General features: G+C 34.1%; 1 protein-coding gene across 1 annotated transcript in view; it reads right to left on the bottom strand.

Moving 5' to 3' along the window:
• Window positions 1-24,211, bottom strand: part of LOC137406400 (Na(+)/H(+) exchanger beta-like) — a 58,194-nt gene that overhangs the window by 20,818 nt on the left and 13,165 nt on the right. Inside the window, exons 2-14 of the mRNA XM_068092971.1 lie at window positions 23,465-23,721; window positions 22,720-22,893; window positions 18,710-18,755; window positions 17,525-17,566; window positions 16,424-16,504; window positions 13,153-13,234; window positions 12,703-12,730; window positions 12,090-12,202; window positions 9,274-9,349; window positions 7,791-7,985; window positions 4,548-4,629; window positions 3,088-3,183; window positions 2,617-2,738 (exon numbers count right to left, since the gene is read on the bottom strand). Coding sequence (XP_067949072.1) covers window positions 2,617-2,738; window positions 3,088-3,183; window positions 4,548-4,629; window positions 7,791-7,985; window positions 9,274-9,349; window positions 12,090-12,202; window positions 12,703-12,730; window positions 13,153-13,234; window positions 16,424-16,504; window positions 17,525-17,566; window positions 18,710-18,755; window positions 22,720-22,893; window positions 23,465-23,594 — 1,267 coding nt within the window. The 5' untranslated portion in view covers window positions 23,595-23,721. The remainder of the gene's footprint in view (window positions 1-2,616; window positions 2,739-3,087; window positions 3,184-4,547; window positions 4,630-7,790; window positions 7,986-9,273; window positions 9,350-12,089; window positions 12,203-12,702; window positions 12,731-13,152; window positions 13,235-16,423; window positions 16,505-17,524; window positions 17,567-18,709; window positions 18,756-22,719; window positions 22,894-23,464; window positions 23,722-24,211) is intronic.

Raw genomic sequence — 24,211 nt, 5'->3', positions numbered from 1 at the left:
CAACTTTTATATAAAGCCACACCATCCAAGAGGTGAATTGCAGGTTTTTCTCTTTGAAAGCACTAGTAACTTTTCAGCATATATATATCTAAAAGATAAATCCACAATAAAAACTAACTAAATATGGAAGTATTTTGTAATTGAAATTTATTAAAACAATGTCTGAAAAAAATGGTTATATGATAAACTAATATTAATAATAAAGAAAGATTGGAAACCAATTAAGTGATAATAACAGTGTTGGGAAAATAAACTATGTTTGAACTTGAAACACTATATTCAAATTATGTTTAAAAAAGCAACTCTGCAATAATAATAACAAAACGAACTTTACAAACTCATATTATAAACTTCTAAATTTATAAAAACTTTATAAATGTAATAATTATTTTTTGAATATAAGAGAGGGAGGAATAGCTGATACTTATAATCTTACATGATAGTACAGTAAGGTAGTGATGTAACTATGTTTGTTCTATAAAGTGAAATCAATCACGAATCAGAAAGTCGTTGGATTCGAAGGAAAGATGTGTAAGCTAATACGCAAAGCGAGCACTGTAATGAACTTTCGTGAAACGCGTATGTAACGAACTCAATTCTCATCTGTTGAGGAAAGGAAATTGCGAATGTTAATATACTATATCGGTATTAGAGAAAAACGTTAAATGAAAAATAGGAATTATTAAGACAAACAAAGATGTTTTAAATATAACTGATTGCATATCTAATTTTAATTGAAAGAAATAACGTGTAAGCCATAAATAAACAAAAGAAATATATTTTGTTCGTATTTAGTAATCGTGAAATGCAAGGTAAGTGCCAAGAACTCCCAATAAATTAATGTGTTATAATCAGAATCAAGGGAAATGTAGTGTAGTTGGAAAAAGTCTTTTGAGCAGATGAAATATATTAGGAGAACAAATAAATATGTATGTAAACTACAATGCTATGATGAAAACACTTTCATTGTAATTATAGTAAAACAGGTAATTTGGTAATGATACAATTAATACAAATTGAGAAAATCAAATAAAAATCATGATTTAGTTGAATTAATAATAACAACTAGTGCATAGAAGTGTGTGAGTAAAAAGGTCTCTATACCACTATATACATAATGTACTACGTGCAGTATGGTTCGTACTTTCAAGGCAGACGTATAACATAAAAGTTGAAATTCACTTATATGGATTTAGCTTACTAAACATGCTTAAAGCTAAGGTTTAGTATGTATTTTATGAACCTAAACTTCAAATTTGTCATCGGTTAAAATTTTATCAACCGCATGTATCTGTTTTCGTATTCACCATAACTCAAACCGATTAACGCTGAACATCTATTTCGTGTGTTGTGGAAAGGATTTCACCGAGTAGAACATTTTCAATTTCGTCAATAATCATTACACTGACTGCCCAATTGTAATTTCGAGAAAAGATTTTGTTGATATCATATGGCAGAGAACAAATTCGCCTTAATAACGAAACAGTACAGTGTTTCATAAAGTTAAGCAAAAAATAATTTATAGCAGGGGCATCGTCACACGTGAGCGCAATATATCCATTAATACGTCATTGGGCAAATGCAACCTGGAGAAGGGTATACAGTATATGATAATAGATGAACTGTAAAAACTGCGTAGCCTAGTGGTAAGATGGTAGTTAGAAACTTGCAGTAATAATCTTTGTGAGTTCAAATCCAGCATGAAGCAAACTTTTCATCCCAAGATTTTAATAGCTATAGCTAGACGGACAGAATCACAGACGACAGATGGACAAACATTGAGATTTATATATAATAGAAGCAGTCAAATTAGTTGACATGAGATTAGACCGCTTGCTATACACCTGAGATCGATATGTAAATGTTGAGAAATTGATGAAGGCCACAGCCAAACCGAGTGCACAAATACTTTTATATCACCAAAAGAATTCAAAATTTTCCTAAAACACATGGAAACTATATCAATATCAGAAGGATGTAGTTCTGTAATAGCACAGAGTTGGCTAAAAACAAAATAATAGCTAAGAAAATGAACCGAAGGTTTTACGAGTGAGCAAATTTATGAAGTGTACAAAATCTTCAGACAATATTTTGGTGACAAAGTGTAGGCAACTCCCCATAAGCTAAAAAGGTAACAAACTTTCCTGAATTTTTTCACAAGATGATAGAAGAATATTTCAGAAAGTGGTGGAATTCCAACAATTAATAAAATTTATTGGATTGAGAGTTCCAAACAGGAGAAAAGGTGTGTCAAGACCCGCTCACGTCCGACATTAAACCAAGAATTTAATTCGTTTATTAATGAAAGAGAAAAGCTGTACAACTAATAATAATGGCTGAAGATTTCTAATGGGGTAAATATTATGAGAAGGTAAAATCCGTGTTTCAAAAAAATCCTACAACGGTAACTATTGTGAAGGCGGCTACATTGATGAAAAGCTGCCTTGGTGGATGTGGTGGTGTTCGTTTGCATTTTGCACTCATGTTAACTTATATTTTGCTAATTGAACAATTTATAACTTTACTCAGACCCATACAAATAGGAGCGGCCATCTTGCGCAGCTGTCTCTCAGCAACCATCTAGACCCTATTTACGACAGCAATAGATGAGCTTACCAATGAAGCGGGAGATAAGAGTAAGGAGGATTGTAACTGCAATGAATCCAGCATGGAACTGATGGTCTATCCTGACTAAGTTAATGCCGAGGTATAGGAATATCACACAGTCTGATGCGCCACTGCAAGAAAAGACAACTCCAATATGGAACAATACAATCTATTTCATAAAAAGAGAATCCTTTCTTTTGGGAATGAACTTCTTTGTTAGTGTATCCACAAATCCGCTAGTGTGACATAAGGTCTCTAACTCTCAAAGCTGTCAGCAAGGAGGCAGAGATGGTATTAGTAGTATTATACGCTATGCACTCTGTATAATACTTCAGCCGTGCATAACTGAATAGCCTTGACATTGGTACAGAAGAGTTAAGGATGCATGCTATTGTCTTTAATCCCAAATAAAACAAACAATTGCACTTTTTATTATTTATATTGTATGATAGCGAGGCTTGTAGAGAGGAGACAACTCACCTAGCCATCTTAGTGAAATACTTGACTGTAACGTAAGACTTGTGTGAGATGTTATGGAATGCATATTGGGCCTGCAGAAGACCACATACCGTCAGTCTGAAATAAAAGACAGGTATGTTCTGTATACACACAAGCTGTCAGCACATTACACTGTTTACCTACAGTTCCTGAACACATTTGACTCTAGACTACAGAATAATTAATCACTACAAGCAACGCATACACTTCACTAACCACACTGGTTGTTTACTAACAAAACACTGATTACCATTTAACCCTTTGAATTAAGTACCTATATATATATATTATACTCGTATATGAGTGCAATCCGCACCGGATCAATACCAGAAACGCTACATCAAAAATTCCACGTGCTTTTGCATGCTTCAAATGCAATTTTACATAAAAGTACAGTATATAGTATTTGAATAGGTTTATAGTCACAATTCAGCGACCTACTCTAACTTACATCAGACATTATTCTAATTATTTCCATTCATTTTTTTGTTATTTTTATAGTTTAACTCTCATTTTTAATGCTTTCGAATAAAAACTTGTCATTTTTGAGAAACCTTTAGAGCGTTCTTTGAATGTCTAGAGAAATATTGGCTAAATCTTACTCATAATCTTCAGGCGTTTATCAAGAGATTTATAAAAAGGGGATCAAGGAAAGGTTACCATTGTAAAAGACACCAGCCAACCCCTAACTAGGCTAAAGACCTAGCCAACCGGCTGGCATGAAAACGGCTTGGCCTAGCCAGGCCTAAAGACACGGCCCAAGCCGAGTGAAAGAGGGACCGGCCTGAGTGAGAACATGGCCGGCTACTGCATGACACTGAGAGGACGGTCCGGCTACCCAGGCCGGCACTGAGAAAACCAGTCGGCCCCTGAAGGAAGAAGGCGGAGCTTCCCAAGCAAGCAGAGCAGTTGATTGTATTCTCAAATTCTTGACTGGATTATGTATTTATAAATGATATATTTATTCATAAATATATCATTTATACTCAAACAGAGTGGCTGGGTCTAAGTGGAGCAGTAAAGATCCGCGGTGGATCTTTTACACCACCAACAAGACCTCAAATCTATTCTAAAACTGCCTGTGATAGTTTACGCTACATCACAGCACCTGCTAATAACAAACTGATTCAGTGAAATACAAAAACGACCTGCTAGAGTTGCCAATGTCTAGTAGTTGAATAGATTATATTTCTGTTACAGAGACTTGAACGATATAACAGAGAATAATGTTTAAAGCAAGTTTTTGTGTCTGATATAGCAATAACAAAGAATAAACAAGTAAGTTGAGATTTTATTTTTTTGCTACTATGCATATAATATAAATTAAAATTTTTTTTATTGCTCATGACATTTTAATTCAATAGAATCTTAAGTGCATGTACAGTACTTGATTAAACATTAATTCACGCAATTATGGAAGGTTTGCATTCAAGATTACTTACCCGATGATACCAGAGAAACCGAATAGCTCTGAGGTGATGTAGGACAGGTATGAAAGTGAGAACATCACTAGAGGCTCCACCACTATAATGATAGTAGTTAGCGTATACAAAGAGCAAATTCATAGGCATGACAACTCCAAGGGTATTACACAATTAGGGTATGTTGCTAAAAACCTTGTCCAGTAACAGCCTTACTCGTCTAACTAGATGGCATGATGCCGCTGTCTTATGTTAACTCTATTCATTTAAGAGGTCTATTCTTAAAACATCTCTATTTCTATAACTCTATTGTTTTATGACAACTCTAATCCCATCTTAACTCTAGTTTTTGTATAACCTTATTTCTGTACGCAACACTTGTTTGCGACAAGCCTGTACAGTTAGTTGTTCCTTTGTTAGACAAACTTATACCTGGACGCAATAAGGAGTATGTTCTATATATTTGTATTGTGACAGACTCAGCTGAAGTCAATAAACACAATATTAATCTACCTACATGTAGATGGAAGCAACCAAAAACTTATCAAAGTCAATGTCTATAGCTATTACTAGTACAGGGTGGTATGGTGCGCTGTGAGAGATCGTCATGCGTAGTTATTATCTGTATAATTATTCCAAAATGTAGCATATTGATTGATGGGTGCAGGTGGGAGAGTTTCGGTCTACCAAGCTAAATGTTGTGGGTTCGAATCCCATATGATACAATCTCTTTTCCTAACCTCTAAGCGTAGCTTTGGACAGACACGACTCTTATTATAGTAAAGACTGTTATGGACATTCAGAGTCTGGTCACACAAATCTATAACCTGTTCCTTGAACCTTAAACAATTACCAAGTATATCTCACAACGACTCGGCGTGAGTGCAACTGTCTTAACAGAGTTCCATAAGAAAATGATCTTTATTAAAATTCCTTAGTATTAAAATCGTTTCGTGCCCGAAAAAACTTTAAGCGGTAAAAATAATTCAAAGTGTCTTGTATCTCAAACACAACAATTTTGCAACAATAACTAACCAATCAAATTACTTCCTAGCTTAGATATAAATGCACTACGTAGCCTGAGAGAATAAAGTGTTTCTGTTTGAAGTGTTATTTTTCCACATTTATGCGAAGCGGCCTGCCAACACCTACATGTATGTAGCAGAGTCTTTTACATATAATGATCTAGTATGAAGTACCAGTCATCGTGCAACAATATAACATGCATAACTTGAACAATATCTAACATCTCAATCAGATATCTCGTAACATTTGCACAGCCCTGAATGTTATTGTTTACGGAGAGTAACCCATAAATTGGCAGTCTGCCAACCTAACATACAAAAAAATAGCGTGAAACTGATGAATAAATTTCTCTCCTATGCTATTTAATAAAGCTAAATCAGTGTAAAGATAGATAAGGGACCAGTCACTCACATCTATTTTGGTTATTGCTAATAATATTCCACTTCTAATGAGTGCAATAAACATTTTATAATAAACATAACTATTGCGCAATTGAAATTACGATATCTCTGCAAGGCATGGATATGATTTACCATTCTTTGCTGCTGTTATTACCTGATCTCTACTTTTTAATAGAGGCAGAAAGGAAATAAGATTGATTTAAGCATTCAGGAACTCAGTCTAGCTTTTTGTAAACAATAACAAACTGGAGTAAGCATACATCATCAGATAACAGGCTATCATAGATGCTCTTCAAGTGGTAGTCAAACATGCTTGTACGTTTATCAGTTAGCAAGTAGGCTGACCTTTCAAATGCTCTAAAATTTAGTGACCGCAGTAATCCTTCCTACTTTGTGGGGGTTATTGACTCACCCCCCAGTTATTGACTCACCCACAAATTGAGAATTTCTGCTGAATAGAAACTAGATTTTTTAACAATATAAACAAAAAAATTTTACAAAATAGAAAGTAAGTTTTAAAAAAATGAAAACTAGATTTTATCAAAAAAGAAACTAGGTTTTTTGAAATATGAGCCATAATTTTAACGCTTCAAAGAATTTAAAACTCGTTTCTAAACTTTCACAAATACTATAGACATAAGTACAAGTACGTGTCCTTCTACACGCATACCTCTACTTGTATAGTATGTTGTACTATAGATATAAGTACAAGTACATGTCCTTCTACACGCATTCCTCTACTTGTATAGTATGTTGTACGTGTATGATACAGTCAATAGAGTCAAAGAGGTAGTCATTGCTAAATACCCTTGAGCCAATCAGAGTCAAGATAGTAAAATGATGAAAGGCACTTATTGTTGATTCTCTGTAGTTCAAGGCGAAGGGATGGTCAAATCCCATTCAATAGTTAAAAAGTGATCTCATGCAACCCTTGTAAGAGATATTTTTATTGATTTTAATATCAATAAACTATGTGCTATGCATTCATTCAGGCCATGATGATAACACTGACTGTGTATTGCTAATATGTTTTCAAATGAAGGTCACCTCTGGTAGAGAGAATGTTCCGGAGTCGCTTAGTGACCAAAATATACTGTGACGTTGTATGTTGTACTAAATCTTTAATTTATTAATATAAACAAAATAACTATGACTTTTAAACATAGGTTATCATTAATAACTGAAAATGAAGAAACTTAAGTGGTTGTGAAAACTGAGACAGAGAAGCTACGATAGTTGAAATCCCAAAGTAGGAGGGATTAACTACAAAGTAGGAGGGATTAACTACAAAGTAGGAGGGATTAACTACAAAGTAGGAGGGATTAACTACAGATAAAAATTCAAACTTTAAAGATTTCAATTTAAAGATGAACCTACACAAAATTTCAGTAGATTTTAGGAGAAAGTATCAGTGTTTGTCTATCATTTGCGGTTGATTTTAATGTTGAAGTAGTCTGACTGCCAAGATGTGTCAAGATTAAAATCGACTAATTCGATCGCAGTTAAAATGCTCTAAAAAGATACTTGAAACAGCGTCACTAGTTGCTATCATTGCTATAGTTGATATCAGTTATTGCCAAGTTGCAATGTTATGCGTCTCTATTCTGTCGGTCTCTTTACAACTATAGACGTCAGAATCGCACTTTTGCTTGATCTGAGCGCTTTAACTGTTATCCTGTTTTGTAGATTTTAATCTTGAAACATCCTGGCAGTCAGATCACCTCGAACATGAAAAACAATCGCAAATGATAGAATCCTGAAACTTTCTGATAAAATCCACTAAGATTTTGTGTAAGCTCAATTTGCCAGAGTAACAAGGGCATAAAGAAACACTTACCTCTTGTCTCTACGGTATGTTTAGTGAGCAGAGCTGTTATTGTACCAAATACTATACCGATGCTGATGCCTCCGAGGCTTGAAGTGAAAAACTTAAAAAACGCGATGACATACAGGGTCGGCGTAATCTCCTCGTACTCCTCGTTGTAGCAGTTCATTCCCTCAATAGTATGGTAAAGAACAACAGTCACAGCATCTGCGGAAAGTTAACAGGTTAATTTTTAAACAGGTTAGGACTTTGGAATTTTAATATATAAAAGTGTTAAAATGTTGATTTATATTTCTTAGCCAAGAAGTTAGAGAATTGTGTACACACATATGCAGCCCTAATGTATGTAGAAGTGTACATTGTACATTCTAATTGTACACTCGAATGTACATGTATGTAGAAGCAATAAAAGGTACATGTAAATATTGGGCAAATTTACTAAGAATTACAGTATATAATACAGTATTTATTATAATATAATATTTATTATGATTATTATATTAGTAATATAGTATTTATTATAATATATACATATAAAATACAGTATTTAACATAACTACATGCCTAAAATTTACTTATTGAAGTTGTAATTAATATTTATGATTCAGAAACAAAATGAAGAACTTATAAAATTTATTATGTAATCAAAAGTTGGTAATAATTTTGCTGTTTGTGTTTGCCAAATACATGTAGTCAATGGAAATTGTGACTTTCTGCGTTCCTTACAGATTTTGACCTGTTTTTGCCATATTTTAGGCCTGCTAAGGCTTTATCTCAAATGACATCACGAACGTTTGTGATCAACTGAGGAACTCTGGCTAAAAATCACATAACTCTCTGACTGAAGCTAGCCTCAGAGACAGAAACATGCATTCTCTTCATAAAAACTTGACTTCCATGTTAAAGAAATAATTTGATATTGCAGCAATTTTACTGGATTCTTTGCTGTGAATGAAAGTCAAACTTGTGTTTTACTCTGATAAAATCACAAAAGGTGTTCGATATAATCGTAAAATTTATAATAAAAAAACTAGAACCACACTGAAAACTGCGATATCTCAGTGCTTTGGTTTCTAAAATAAAATACCTTTATAAAAAACAATACCCATCACCTACCTGAGATTATTGTTAGCTTATAAACAAAAGACAAATCATCCCCTCTGATCAACAAAAAATTTTTTCCCATTTTTATTTTTAAGATTATGCAAATAAAAACTTGTTGCATATACACCGAATGCAATGTACTACATTCTTTTCTCTGCAAGATCATAATTTTATGTCACTATTTAAAAAACTTTATAATAAAAAGAGGAGACAACTCTCATATTTGAAAGGCGAAATTGAAATGTTCATGATAAAAAGCTTTTTGTACACTGTCTAAAATCAGCAATATTGTCTATTATATTTGCTGTAACAGCTTATAAAAATAATGGTTGAAGGAAAAGGAAAATACAAAACAGGAAATGAATTGAACAAGCAAGAATATCTATCTTACCATTCAGCAGTGACTCTCCAAACACTATGAAGTACAATACACTGTTTACACCAACTTCTTGGAAGATTGCCAGAACCTACATCCAACAAACAAACCAACATATTTCATGGAATTCAAATAAAATGGGGTTATTAAGAACACGGCTTCCTCTCAACTTCTGCACACTCAGAAAGCTTGCATGCATGTACATTCAAATGATGTGAAATCTTTTCAACATTTGCTTACTATATCAAAGGCACCATATGCAAAATAAATATTATTGCAAGAATAGTTTGGTTTTCTTAAATCATTTCATGTCCATAAACTTAATGATATAAACTTCAAGGAATTACATATAACATTGAAACAAATACATTATATAATACTATATGCAGAATTAACGAGAGTGTAAGAAACCAAATAAATAAATAAAGTAATAGCTACCAAAACAGTTATTGTCTTGTAGCCTCGTAGAAGACAAGCAAATTGAGGCGCAGCCTTGGTGATATGGTAAACAAATATTGTATTGACAAAGATGATTATAATAAAGATACGCAGCTAGTCTAACTCGGGCCTACATAAACTTTAAACTAATAAAATTTAGTTGTATTTTTGGTCTATGTATTTGATATTTTTTGTGTTTTATTCTTGATCGTTAATTGTCACACCTAGTTTCTTTATGTTTATTGTATTCATACACCGCACTAAAGAATAGACCCAAATATGTTCGTTTGCTTATGTTTTCATTCTAGAAAAATCATTACCTTTTTTATTCACAACTACATTCACTAGTTTTTTTACGATTCCCTATTTTAAAACTATCAAAGAATGCTAAGAAGTACAGTTTAATATAGTTGTACAAACCAAACTACATATCTAAAGGAAAACTGCATAGATATGCATTGATTTCCAAACTGATTTGTTTTGAGCCACTTCGGATGTCGCATGCTGGAAATTCTTCTAGATGCCAAGAAAACTGTTTGCTAAAATTTTACCTCTTATGCTAAAAAAAATTGTATCTTAAAATGATAGTAAGTCAAGGTCGTGCTGTAGATAAAAACTAAAAAAAGCATATAATATATGTTTTGCTGTAGGCAAAAGCTAACCATAGACAGAAACTAAACAGTAGTGCATAATAGAGGTTATACTGTAGGCAGAAACCAAATAGTAGAGTGTAATAGAGGTTGTACTGTAGGCAGAAACTAAACAGTAGAACATAATAGAGGTTATCCTGTAAGCAGAAACCAAAGAGCAGAGTATAATAGAGGTTATACTGTAGACAGAAGCTAAAGCGTAGAGTATAATTATAGAGGTTGTAATGTAGGCAGAAACTAAAGAGTAGAGTATAATGGAGGTTATACTGTAGGCAGAAACTAAAGAGCAGAGTGTGATAGAGGTTGTACTGTAGACAGAAACTAAAGAGTAGAGCTTAATAGAGGTTATACTGTAGGCAGAAACTAAAGAGCAGAGTATAATGGAGGTTGTACTGTAGGCAGAAACTAAAGAGCAGAGTGTAATAGAGGTTGTACTGTAGACAGAAACTAAAGAGTAGAGTAAAATACAGGTTGTAGCCTACTGTAGACAAAAACTAAACAGTAGAGCATAATAGAGGTTATACAATAGGCAGAAACCAGAGTAGAGTATAGGTAATAGAGGTTGTACTGTAGACAGAAACTAAAGAGTATAGTATAATAGAGGTTTTAGCTAACAGAATGAAAACAAAGTCGCAAACATCGTGTCTAGATTTTAAAGTTGCGCAAATTTGATCATTAACAAATATTTTGCTTAAAGGTTGACTTGCAACAAAATTCACATTACAGTTATTTGGTATCAAAAGATTTACCATGTCTTACTCTGTTGTGTTGTAGGTGCCAAATATGTGGAAATGTGATAACAAGCTCTTAAAAGCTCAAAAACGAAAAGCCGCCGTAGATTGGAATCTTTTTATTTCTCTGACGTAGTCATTACATTTGGTTATTGTCTTGTCACGTGATGTTCTCACGTGAATTGAAAGGCCAATAAAAAGCTCAATATAAAACTTATCGTAGCACTAGTTTATGACAAACACTTCTGGTTTTACCGAAGACCCCGTATCAAATATAGATGCTCGCTACTTTACAGTTTTGTTTCAGCTTGGTCTAATCGTCAAGTCGTAATCTGATCAAGTGACCCAATACTTCGCAAATAATTTTTGCAGCAATTTTCGATTATCACAGGTGACCAACAGGCTCGCCATGATTATCAGACAATGATATGTACTCCTTCGAGGTAAGGTTAAGAATTAAATGAATTTTTACAGTAAGTTATAAGATATCAGTACTAAAAGTGACAGCATTATAATGACGATAAAACAGACGCGTAAGAACAATAGACATGGTTTTATTGAATGCGTGAAGTATATTTGTGAAAATATTTCGGCGAATGAGGTTGCATGAAAGTGCAAACAGAAACCATCTTGTAATAACTATGTCCCATTTGAGCCATTTTGGAAAGAGAATCCAAACTACGACGGTCTCGTGCAGCTGTGATTAACTGTTCGCTTTTTAGCTTTTAAGAGGTCGTAATCACATTTTCACATATTTTGCACCTACAACACAACAGAGTAAGACATGGTGAATCTTTTGATACCAAATAACTGTAATGTGAATTTTGTTGCAAGTCAACCTTTAATACTCGAGTTAATACTTCAATGACCTCTACTAAACATCTCTCAGAGCTCTGTGACCGTTCACCCTAGAATAGCCTCACCTCCATTGCAATATCACATGATATGTTCATTCCTAGTGTTGAGAACTCACAAACATTCTCACATTCAACAAACAAATCCATAAACTTACCGCGACTGGGTCAACAGCCACAATGATAGAAGCGAAAAGCATACACTGTAAAAATGATATTTGGTGCCCTGAAGGCAGTGCTCCAGCAGTAGAGAGAAGATAGAGAATGGGACCTGCAAAGAAGGCCTACTATCAAGAAAAACTAGCACAAAAAGCAACCTGAACCAAAAATCTAAGTCTAGATGAATGTCCCATTCATAGATAAACAATAATAACGCAATAGCTATAGTATAACCAAAACATTTGTGTAATTTACTGATTACTAACACAAGCTTTTTGTAATAATAAAGCATTGAACGCAAATTAGAAAAGGTCAAGCTCCGTGTAAACATTTTTGACTTCATAAAAATGATTACCAAATTAATATTCTTATTCCTTTTGATGCAAAAGAACTGTTGTGTAGAAAATGGATCAGCGATTGTGACATAAAACTAATGCACAGCAGTGAATAGATATGTAAATGAAACATAAAAAGTAGTGAACAGCGATCGTAGCCGTAAGTACGCAATCAGAGTTGAATTATCTTTGAGCTTACTTATTTATCTACATAACTATCTTAAGCTACTATCTTTGATCAAATTTAGCTATCTGTTGTGATCAAGAGATTACTTACCAATAATAGCAAAGCTGACAATAGTGCCCTGAAACAAACAAAGAAATTGATGCATCACACATACAGGTAATTTTAGCAATAGGACCTTCTTATATAATCATTTTAATATCACATTTTATTTCCTTATTTTTGAAGATCGTGCCCTATAAAAACTGATAGACCAACTTTAATGCTAACCTGAAAGAAACAACAAACCAGGATTAATGAAGTCTCAGGTATGTGGAGTTATCAACTCTTACACAGAGCCATTATTATTATTATTATTATGACATCGTGTTACTGTAATCTACTCCATACCATTCAAGCTTACTAATTCTGAAGCAAAGCTCACACGTTATCAAATACATTTGTTTAAAATGAATTTTTTAGGAAGTGCTTTCCATGACATTCATTAAATCTTATGTAAGCCATATCTTTAAACTGATTTCATAAAATAAGGAGAATGCTCACAATGACTGCAAAGACTAGGATGGTGCCCAGATTGTCAAGAAAGACTCTGTCTCGTAAACTGTAGGAAGCCTCCAAGACTATTCTGTAACAATACCAAATACCTTAGCCTGAGGAGTCCACACCAGCTACAAATCGCACAAAGACATTTAGAGAATATTTATCGCTTTATAAAAGAGAACGCTTTGCTTTTTGGTAGGAGTAAAGACTGAATAAGGGTTTGCCTCTATTAGATTATTATTGGTTGAATGGTAAATTCAGAACTTGTCACTCATCACTTACAATCCTTCGTTTTTTCGTGACGTCATTCCATCGTTGTCTGCCATCTTTATGTACCACTTTTATCGTTAAAAACACGAAGCTTCTGCAATTAGTTATTGCAAACAATGCTTTTGTTTGCAAATTTTTTATTTTAGTATCAAAACAACACCGAAAAATACTATTAATCAAGAGAATGACGATCGTTTTCTACAAAGATGGCGGCTTTTTCATGGACGAGCGCATGTGCAAACAGCGTGATGACGTCAAAGAAAACGATGGATTAGCTAGAAATGATTTCCCAAAGCGTACATAGATAATAATCGACTGATAAATATGTTTATAGTTTTAGGTTTAAGGCATAATAACTAAACATATCTAATAAAAATACTTCAATAAGATATTTTCAACTCTTTAAATGTTATAATAGTGACACAAAATGACTTGCAGGAACCCTAGTAATCACAACAGAGCAATATAGAAAAGGTTGACAACTACTATTATAAAAACATCATGCAGTCGACTCCGATTCTTTTGACTTCATTTCGCTAGACTTTTAACTGTCGGGGCCAAACATGCATTCCATCTGGTTTATTGCTAGGGTTAGGCAAGACCCGACAATCCCGACAGCCAAGCACAATTCCTCTTCTAATGAGTAAATGTTTGAACGAGTAAATAGTTCCTTCCATAAATAGAAGGCTTGATAGGCCCTTCGTAAGTAGCTGCTGAACATGAAGAAATCTAATAGATTATAGTGTTGCTCTTCTTCCGAAAGTCCACTCAAATTTTAAACTAACCCTACACAACAAATAGCAGGCAAAGCTATGATAACTGTATAGTCCTACCGCTAGGCTAAACCTAAAGATGGAAGTTAGCTCCCCATGTAAGCTCTGTTAAACAGTTTGCTTTTTAAAGATGAACTTGCGCAATAGATCTTAAAGTATCGTTATTTTTCTATCATTTGTAATTGTTTTTGATGTTTGAGGTGATCTGACTGTCAGAATATTTCAAGACTAAAATCGCTCAAACTTAATCGCAGCTAAAAACACTCTGAAGCAAAATACATGAGAAATGAGATCACTAGTTGCGATCATTGCTATAGTTGAATACGACTATTCCGTTCAAGTTACCGCTTTATGCGTCTCTAAGCTGTCGATCTCTTTGCAACTATAGATGTCATAATCACACTTTCATTTGATCGGAGAACTTTAACCGGGATCAAATTTTGTCAATTTTAATCTTGCAATATCCTGGTCATTTGATCACCTCAAACATCAAAAACAATCGTAAATGATAGAAAAATAACAAAACTTTGGGTACAATCTACTAAAATTTTGAGCAAGTTAATCTTAAAGATGTAGGGACTATTGTAGTAGAACCCACCACAGCATATCTAACTGAATCATTCTCATTTCTAACTTTGCATTGTACTCATCATATTCTTTGTATTAGCATTTATGGTATCCCATGGGCATATCAACAGCTTGTTAATCTTTAGAATGTGCCCACATTCCTAAACTTGGTATCAGATGAAGGCTAGACAAGATGCCATCTATCGTTGGAGCACATGCTAACCAAGTAAGATATTATTTAAACCTTGATCATGGGCCACCTAACTATACTTTGAGCTAAATAGAATTAGACTGTGTGGCATTCTATTAAAATTTTATTTGCACTAAAATGGAGTGTCACTTGATTAAACCATAACTGTAACATACAACTTTTATCGTATTTACTAGGTAAATCAGACACGCTGATTCCGATTTTGTACTCAAAATAAAGACTAGTTGACTAACTTTCAGAGTAATGAAGGCTTTTTTACAGCGTTTTAATATCGGTCTCGAAAACACCACGATCGGCACAACAAGCTCCGCCCATAAATACGTGACGTAATCTAGTTTTTTAGGAACAGAAATTACGTAGGGATGTTTAGACCAATTTAGAATAATAGAGATGGGTGTTTTAAGATCTATTAATATCTAAATTCAGCCTTAAAATAATCTCAGACTTTTCTGGAAGGTAGATAAGCTATTTAACATTGCATATTTAAAAAAGCGCGATAACAACGCTAGCTTGTGATAAAACCGCGCTTTTTGAGCTCATTTTTCTCGGCGTTCAGCCTATTTAAACATCCTGTAACAAGCTACGAGCAATTTTAAATAGTTTATATAACGTTCATAAAAGACTGAGATTATTTTACAGGCTGGATTTAGATAATAATGGGTTTTAAGACACCCATCTTCATTATTCTAAATCGGACTAAACATTCCTAACTTCCATTCCTGAAAAAGCTAGGTTTCGTCACATATTTATGAGCGGAGCTTGTAATGCCGATTGTGTTGTTTTCAAAACGGATATTGAAACGCTTTAAAAAAGCCTAAATGACTTTGAAGGTACGTGGACCAAGCTTTAATTTGAATAAAAAATCGGAATCAGCGTGGCTGATTTACCTAGAAAATACGATAAAATTTGTATGCGACAGTTATGGTTTAAGCTTCTGTCTACACCTTGGCCGAGTGTCTACTATTACCTTGATTATATTAGAGGTTATAGTATTCAATTTATCTCTGGTTTACGCATTTTAAAACTGTGCTATATGCCTATCAAGGCAGGAATTAGATGAAAAAAGCACACGTCTTTATACCTATTGCATTATTTCATGTCAGCACCCATTGTATACACCCTAAAGTAGCTCATAGAAATGCACTAACAATGACTTTTGTTTCACATGAATAACTAGTTCCATAGGTCCAAATTATTAAATGTGCAAAAGTAAAAGATGAAAAGAATGGGGCAGGATATGACTGTCGGTACTGTCATTATATAATACCGACTATAGTTAACATGACAGACAGGCCATGTAGGGGACGGGGATAATAGTCCTGATCCCGATACTTCTAGACAAGATTTATGAATGAACTTTTCATGCAACTCCTGACCTACATATATGTAGTCCAGGAGTTACATGAGAAGTTCACTATACAGGTTATAATATATAATAACCTAGAATACTTACGGGGGAAGTAGTACCAAAAAGAACATGTGTGGTTCTAGCTTCTTCAAGTCTTCAGGAAATGTTTCAGCATTTGTGCCAAACCTATAGCATACGTCTAATTATGAAGTTGAAGTTGACCGACACCTCTATATGGTCAGTAATTGAACAGAATTAAATAGTAGGAATGAGTCCAAAGAACCTAGTGACGGGCCGTGTAATGTAGCAGTACTAAACACAACAGAGCTTGAATAAATGGTTAACAACAAAACTACTATTCATATAAAACAATAGATTTCTACAATAAATGTTGTGGTCAATACATCTCGTATTTTATACTTTTTTGTCTGAAAATTAATCTGGTTTATTTTGGATGCTTTTCGTTGAATCACTTAGACTGGCTAAAACATTAATACCTGATTGTCAGACCCCAATACCCGCACCTACATGAACACTGCTGCCAATACACTACTGCTAATACATCCCTGCCTATACAACCTGCCAATAATACACTACTGCCGATAAAGCTACTCAGTTGCACATACGAAGTACCCTAGGACACTTAATTATTCGCCTCATCTAACTTTCGCGTTTTCGCGGAGTCATCCTCTCGCGAAAATTTTATGAGCGAAACTAAACTATCATAACGAACGAGCGAAAACTCGAAATTAAATAGCTTTGTTCATTGATAGTCCAAGAAAAAATGGCAGCAAGCGATCAAATTGCATTATCGATCTCGCCCACACCATTCTACCTGCGGTTCACAATTACAAACTAGTCCCAAATTTAATTTTTTTTCTTATCGGTGAACTGAACCTGAAAAATCTAATTATTTTTGTTCCACTGCATTTATTTTCACATCACTATATTTTCGCACTCATCAGAGCTGCGAAATTAAGTTGCAGCAAAATGTTACTCTGTATGCTACTCACGAAACTAAATACTAGCGAAATATAAGTGTCCTAGGGTAGCAGTGCATTGTTATTGTTGATCAGAATGCAACCACTCAAGACATTTTACAGAAAATAAAATTAGTGGATGCCTCATCAACATTGTCAAATGTTGTAAGATATTCCTGAACGTTGCTTATCAATAAATATAAAGTTACTTTGACTGAAAACTCACGTGAATATCACTCCTGCCACTGTGCCGAGGACGATCAATAGGCTAAAATATTGATTGTTGTAATCAATCGATATGACAGACTGAGACGAGAGCTGACAGATACGGAGCTGTGATTTGAACACCCATGCTGTAATATTCTTGATGCAATGCAGTGGGAAACATAACTAGCAAGTATAAGATACACATGACTAGCAAGTATAAGATACACATGACTAGCAAGTATAAAACACGATGACTAGCGAGCAATTGGCACTCGACACCAGCAACTTTTATGGTGCCTTTAAAAGCTCTCAGTGTTTTTATTTAGTTACCACGCATAGAAATAATTAATTCTCAAGATTATCAATATTATATAATTATGGAATACTATAAAAAAACTTTTATTTCTAACAGTTACCAAGCTTGTATATAAAAACAAATTACTTTGTTTTCGATATATATTCTAGTTTACATTTGACTAAGTATAATTTACTGTGATGTTATAAAATAAAACGAATTTTACAGAACTCTGACATAAAGTGAATTCAGGTTACAAAGTATTTGGTGCGATGGTTACGTGAGCAGACTAAAATAGCATTAGTGTGACCGCTGCACTTGAATAGGAAACCTCAAACAAATCACAACAATTATTTATCCACAAAAAGCAGACTGTTAACTAAACAACAAACGATGAAAACGATGAGCTATTCAAAGCTTTGTATGTAGAGGTTTGACTATATTCTATTAATTATTTAATTAATAAAATATTAATTATTCACCCGTAATTATTTACACCAAAGGTTGAACCACTATAAGTTTCAAGTTTAAATCACAAACAAAAACAATAAACATATAATAAAAATCCATAATTTATCTAAAGGGTCACTCACGCCAAATTTTCAAAGATTTTCTCAGAATGTATAACTTATCGGTTTGCTATGTATGTACAAAATTTCAACCTATGGACAGCATTGTTAACACAATCTCACAATAGCCATCTCACAGTTAACTCAAAACTGCAATAGACTATACCACAATTAACACAATTTCATAACAGTCCATCAGATGGTTCACACCATGGTTCAGACGGTTTCAACTATTACATGATCAGTACTCTATTATACTATCCGAGTTAACCTCAGTGGGTTAAAAGACCTATAAGATAATGAGTATCATAAGGTTTTAGATTAAAATAGACATACATACCATGACTCAGGAATTTTGGTAACAAGATATCCCGCATGATGAAAACCTGTGGAACAGCACAAAACAAACCAGTGATAATCATAGTAACAAGAGACCCCATAGACATGTGAATAAAAATGTAGATTCATTGAAGTTTATCCGTGACCAACTCCTTAACCAGCACACTGGCTAGGGCAGTTAGTCATAGATAGATACATTACTGTAGTTGTCTTACCTTTACTAAGAGAAGGGCTAAAGGTTGACTTGCAACAAAATTCACATTATAACATGACAACAAATTCACATTTGGTATCAAAAGATTCCCCATGTCTTACTTTGTTGTGTTGTAGGTTCCAAATATGTGGAAATGTGATTACAAGCTCTTAAAAGCTCAAAAACGAAAAGCCGCCGTAGATTGGAATCTGTTTATTTATCTGGCGTAGTCATTACAGTTTTGTTATTGTCTTGTCACGTCATGTTCTCAGGTGAATTAAAAGGCCAATAAAAAGCTCAACATAAAACTTATCATAGCACAAGTTTATGACAAACACTTCGGGTTTTACCGAAGACCCCGTACCAAATATAGATGCTTTACAGTTTACGCTACTTTACAGTTTTGTTTCGGCTTGATCTAATCGTCAAGTCGTAATCTGATCATGTGACCCAATACTTCGCAAATAATTTCTGCAGCAATTTTCGATTATCACAGGTAACCAACAGGCTTGTCATGTTTATCAGACAATGGTATGTACTCCTTAGAGGTAAGGTTAAAAAATTAAATAAACTTTTACGGTAAGTTATAAGATATCAGTGCTAAAAATGACAGCATTACGATGACGATAAAACAGACGCGTAAGAACAATATACATGGTTTTATTGAATGCGTGAAGTATATTTGTGAAAATATTTCAACGAATAAGGTTGCATGAAAGTGTAAACAGAAACCATCTCTCACAACTACATCACATTTGAGCCGTTTTGGAAAGAGAATCCAAACTACGGCGGTCTTGTGTGGCTGGGATTAACTGTTCGTTTTTTAGCTTTTAAGAGCTTGTAATCACATTCCCACAACACAACACAGTAAGGCATGGTGAATCTTTTGATATCAAATAACTGTAATGTGAATTTTGTTGCAAGTCAACCTTTAAAGATGTGATTGCGTCAAAAAAGTTGATCAAATAAAATTAAGACCAATAAACAACTAAAACATCAGCTACAATTTGATGTCATTTTTGTCTTTGTAGACTGACCCTGTCCAGAAATATAAGTGTTTGAATGAGATCATTTTTTGAAACATCCAGATTTAAGCAGGTGCTTTATTTGTGACATGTATAGTGATTGATAAATGTGAAAAGAGTCCACGAGCAATAAATATACGATCTCTTTTTTAGGCAATCATCAGCACAAAATTTTTATATACGTCATAATAAATGTTATCGCTCATAAAACACGTTGTCTGTGATCTCGAAGTTAAGGGTTTTACTCAATAGTTCACTGCATCGACATTTACTGAAGTAATTGACATCGTTAATTTACTGAATTACTGTATCCACACGTTTTATTGACCAAGAACAGAATTGTAACAATGCTTCCAGCTCCAGCGAAGGTGACTCAGAGTTTTCTGAGCATCAGGTGGTTAAAGATTGGGACAGAAAGCTAATGATTAGAGCTGACAGGCATCAGCAGCGTTATGCTGCAGAGGAAGATAGGAGAATGGAGGTGAAATTATCTTCAATTTTGAGTCTCCTATATATATAGGCCTACTGTTGTGCTTACATTCAGATTATATTTCCCTGTTTAAGACTATAATGTAACTTCCTGTGCACGCATGCGTTATACATATGCACAGTGAGTTCTTGCTACAAAATAAACAATGTTGATTGTTAAATTAACGGCTTCTTAATTAATCTATAGCATCTAGCAATATTACGGATTAGATTGATAAACAAGTGTTAAATATACTAAAGGTAATAATCTTAGTATTCATGAATACATTCACTAATTCATAAAATTATAAATTTTTGCTATCATCAATCATCGTTTCATGACTTTTTTATCGTTTCACCTAGCTATAATATTTGCTTCAAATTATCTTTGGCAGTTTCACCTAGTTAATTAGATTCATGATTAAAATTTATGTTCCCTTCTAACTTGTAGAAAGTGAGAAAGATGGATTGATCAATGCTCATCTTTAACTCCCAGAACCAAAGCTTTGAATTGTTGGCTTGGAGTACTTATGCTTTTGTTAAACATTTATTCATTTTTAAAATTACACTCGCAATCTATCTTGCTCTCAAATTGAAAGCTTTCAGTAGATACGCGTTAGAACGACATATCTATAAATGAAATATATTTATGACATTTGTTTTATATGTTTACAGGATGTTTATGCGTCGCCACCCGCGGAGCAGTTGCGTCAGTCTGGAAACTGCCACAAATGGGAAAGAGAGACTTGGGTGTGTGCTGCACAAACCATGATGTTTTGTTTGAGTTTGCTGCAGTAGATTAATTTGTTGTATTATATTATATTAGCTAAAACTATGTGAGTGGCCACGACTTAGATGGATATTTTTAATAAAAACTTGATGCCGAAATGAAAAGTTTTTGGCTTGTAAAAATTATATAATAAAATAATATTGTTGAAGATAATGCAAAACATGATTTGCAGAGCATATTGAAAACATCATAGCCCCGTTGCTACCTGTGATGAAATCTTGTCTGATAGATGGATTTACGAAGTGTAATCAGAGCTGTGTTAACAGGTACCTTTGCATAGCTCAATTCCAACGAACCAAATGACCAGTAAATTTTTTTCTACAAATTCATATTACTAATGACTAAATAATGTTGACTGTGCATGACTTTTTTAAGGATGCAGTTGGTTTCGCCATATATTCCAACATACTCTTTTTAAAGATGTGGCTTACTTATTGTATTTAGTAGCTAGTTTCCGGTGTGGGTAGCAACTGAGAACTTTGCTGATACAAAGGTTACGATGAAATAAGTTAACTAGACGACCTAATTACCATAGACCGGCAGAATTGTAGTCGGTACTCAGATGTTTACACAGCATTCAAAGGAAACTAGTATGACAAATTTTTAATTTCCCTTATTTGAGGCATTTGAGACATTTGTAATAATGTATCTGTAGATTTAAAATACTATCCTAGCAATCATGAGCAAATACAAAATGAAATATACGCCAAAAGAGCCGCGTTGGACTGACTTTTATCGCAATAGCCTATGTAAATACGAGATCAAGACGGACTGTCTCATTATATACATCATTTTGAGCAAGTCTGGGCACATCTTTTTTCTGAGCGTTTTTACAGTGATCAATTTTTGTTGATTTTAATCTTCAAATATCTTGACAATGAGATCGCCTAAAACAACAAACAACATCTCAACAGATAGAAAAAAATCAACACTTTCTGTTAAACTCAACTAAAATTTGACGCAGTCATCCCTTTAAACCATTACTCAAATGGCAATGATAGGCCAACATGGTCTAAGGTATTGATGCAATTTGTTAACCTCTCTGATAATAAATTCATATTATATTTGGAAGAGTTGTTGCGGTTGTAATTCACAAGAAATACCTGTTAACACTCTTCTGTTGCTATTGTTAATGCCTGCTAGCAAAACATAGAATCGTGAATCTGTTACAATAGGAATTACTGCTACAGTATTTCATAAAGTAGCAGAAATATTACTAGCCTATCAATGATGTCAACTTTGACTGTGAACCAAAAATATTTATAGTGAACTGGAGACAAATTCATGCAAGGAATAAACAAGAAAAGCTATTTCCATAAAGGCTGATAGGGGAGACAAACGTAAAACACCATATATAGATCTATTAATTGTAGACAGCAAAAGACAAGAAACAGAAAACCATGCTTCGAGCATATGGATTAGCTCTAATAAAATAGATATAATTCACCAATAAGGGCTGATCCATTATATTTTGGTGTTGCTACCTGACTCAGTGAAAGAAAACTGGTCTAACATAATGATGACTTATAGCTTACCAATCTTAGTGATAGCAGAAAAGAAGAGAAATGAGGCTATAATCATAGAATTCTGCACAGAGGCCCACTCTATTGAAGCGACAGCTAGCTCACATTCTTGGTGTGCTTCGTGTGAATGTTCATCGTTTCCAAGTTCCGCGAGTACTTCCTCATCCAAATCTTCCAACCTGGTCGCTGCCCGATAACAAGGACTTTACATGAGCACAATTGGTATTTACTTTAAACACTACTCGCAATAAAATCAGAACTAACTTTCAAATCAGCTGTAGACAATGCCAAAATGTATGTAAGACGTTGAACGCAAATGGTGATGTTACCAAATAACACCAAACCAACCACGATAAGAATCAAATGGAACATGTGAGGACTCATAAGTGTGAGTGTATTAAGTTTGTAAACAATGAAAGCTTTCAGCAATAAGAACTTTTTTAAAGGATTGATCACAGCTTATATCTGAATTTGTGTTAGACGATAACTACCTCGGAATAGCCTGACAGAAAGTAATGCCTGAACACGCCAACTAACAGCTACAACAATACAGCAAAACCTGAGTGCACTAACATACCGTATATAATAGCCAAACATACCCCATATCATAGCCCAACATACCCTATAACATCGCCCAACATACCCCATATTATAGCCCAACGCATGCGAAACTGAATTTGTGAACATTAGTGAGTTAGTAAAACTTTCACTTTTGCTATGAAGAAAAAGCTGTCAAAAGAAGCAAAGCTAAACTCACTTGAAATATTAGACTCTGATGTAGCATCTCCAATGAAGGCGTGGTGGGTTGTGTGGTTTGAGTAGATCGGGAGTACAAGAGAGAGGCAGCAAAAGATGACAGTCGGCATCCACAGTCTACACATGGCCATAGTCTATGTTATTTCCAACTTGGTACAATCTCTTTGAATCAAACCAGATAGTGAGAGTCCATGATAGATGAAGATAGACAGTTTTTATCCATGATCAGATGTCTTCCATAAATATTTCCCTCTTGTACTGTAAAGTTTCACCAAACATGGTCAAAGCTTGACCCACAATCTCTAAGTGTGTGCATTTTCAATGTTAAATGCAAAATTTAACTGAACATTTGTCTTTACATATGAAGTGATTTCCAGCGTCTTACATTTGAAGTTGTTGCTAACATAATACTCGTACTACACATAGCCGCATGCTTTTCTTTTTGTTTTCAGTCTTACAGACCACACAAAAACTAGTGTGAGTGGTAATGCTTTCTTTGAATAAAACCACCGAATAACAAAAGCTTGAGCATCTTCAGATAAACTCTTTCAAAAAGTGTGACACGACGAAAAAGAAGCCTAAAACGATTGAAAATGTAAAAGCTGGCTGAGATATTTGAAAAGACTTTCAAAGATGTTAAATATAAATGCAATAATATATATAAGTAATATATAATTTACAATATGTATACAGCATATAAATTGGACTAACTCTGTATCCTTACCACCAACTATCCGTCTAAAACTTA

This window comes from Watersipora subatra, chromosome 10, assembly GCF_963576615.1.
Source record: "Watersipora subatra chromosome 10, tzWatSuba1.1, whole genome shotgun sequence".
NCBI classification, from domain to species: domain Eukaryota; kingdom Metazoa; phylum Bryozoa; class Gymnolaemata; order Cheilostomatida; family Watersiporidae; genus Watersipora; species Watersipora subatra.
This window is presented reverse-complemented; position numbering and strand designations above follow the sequence as displayed.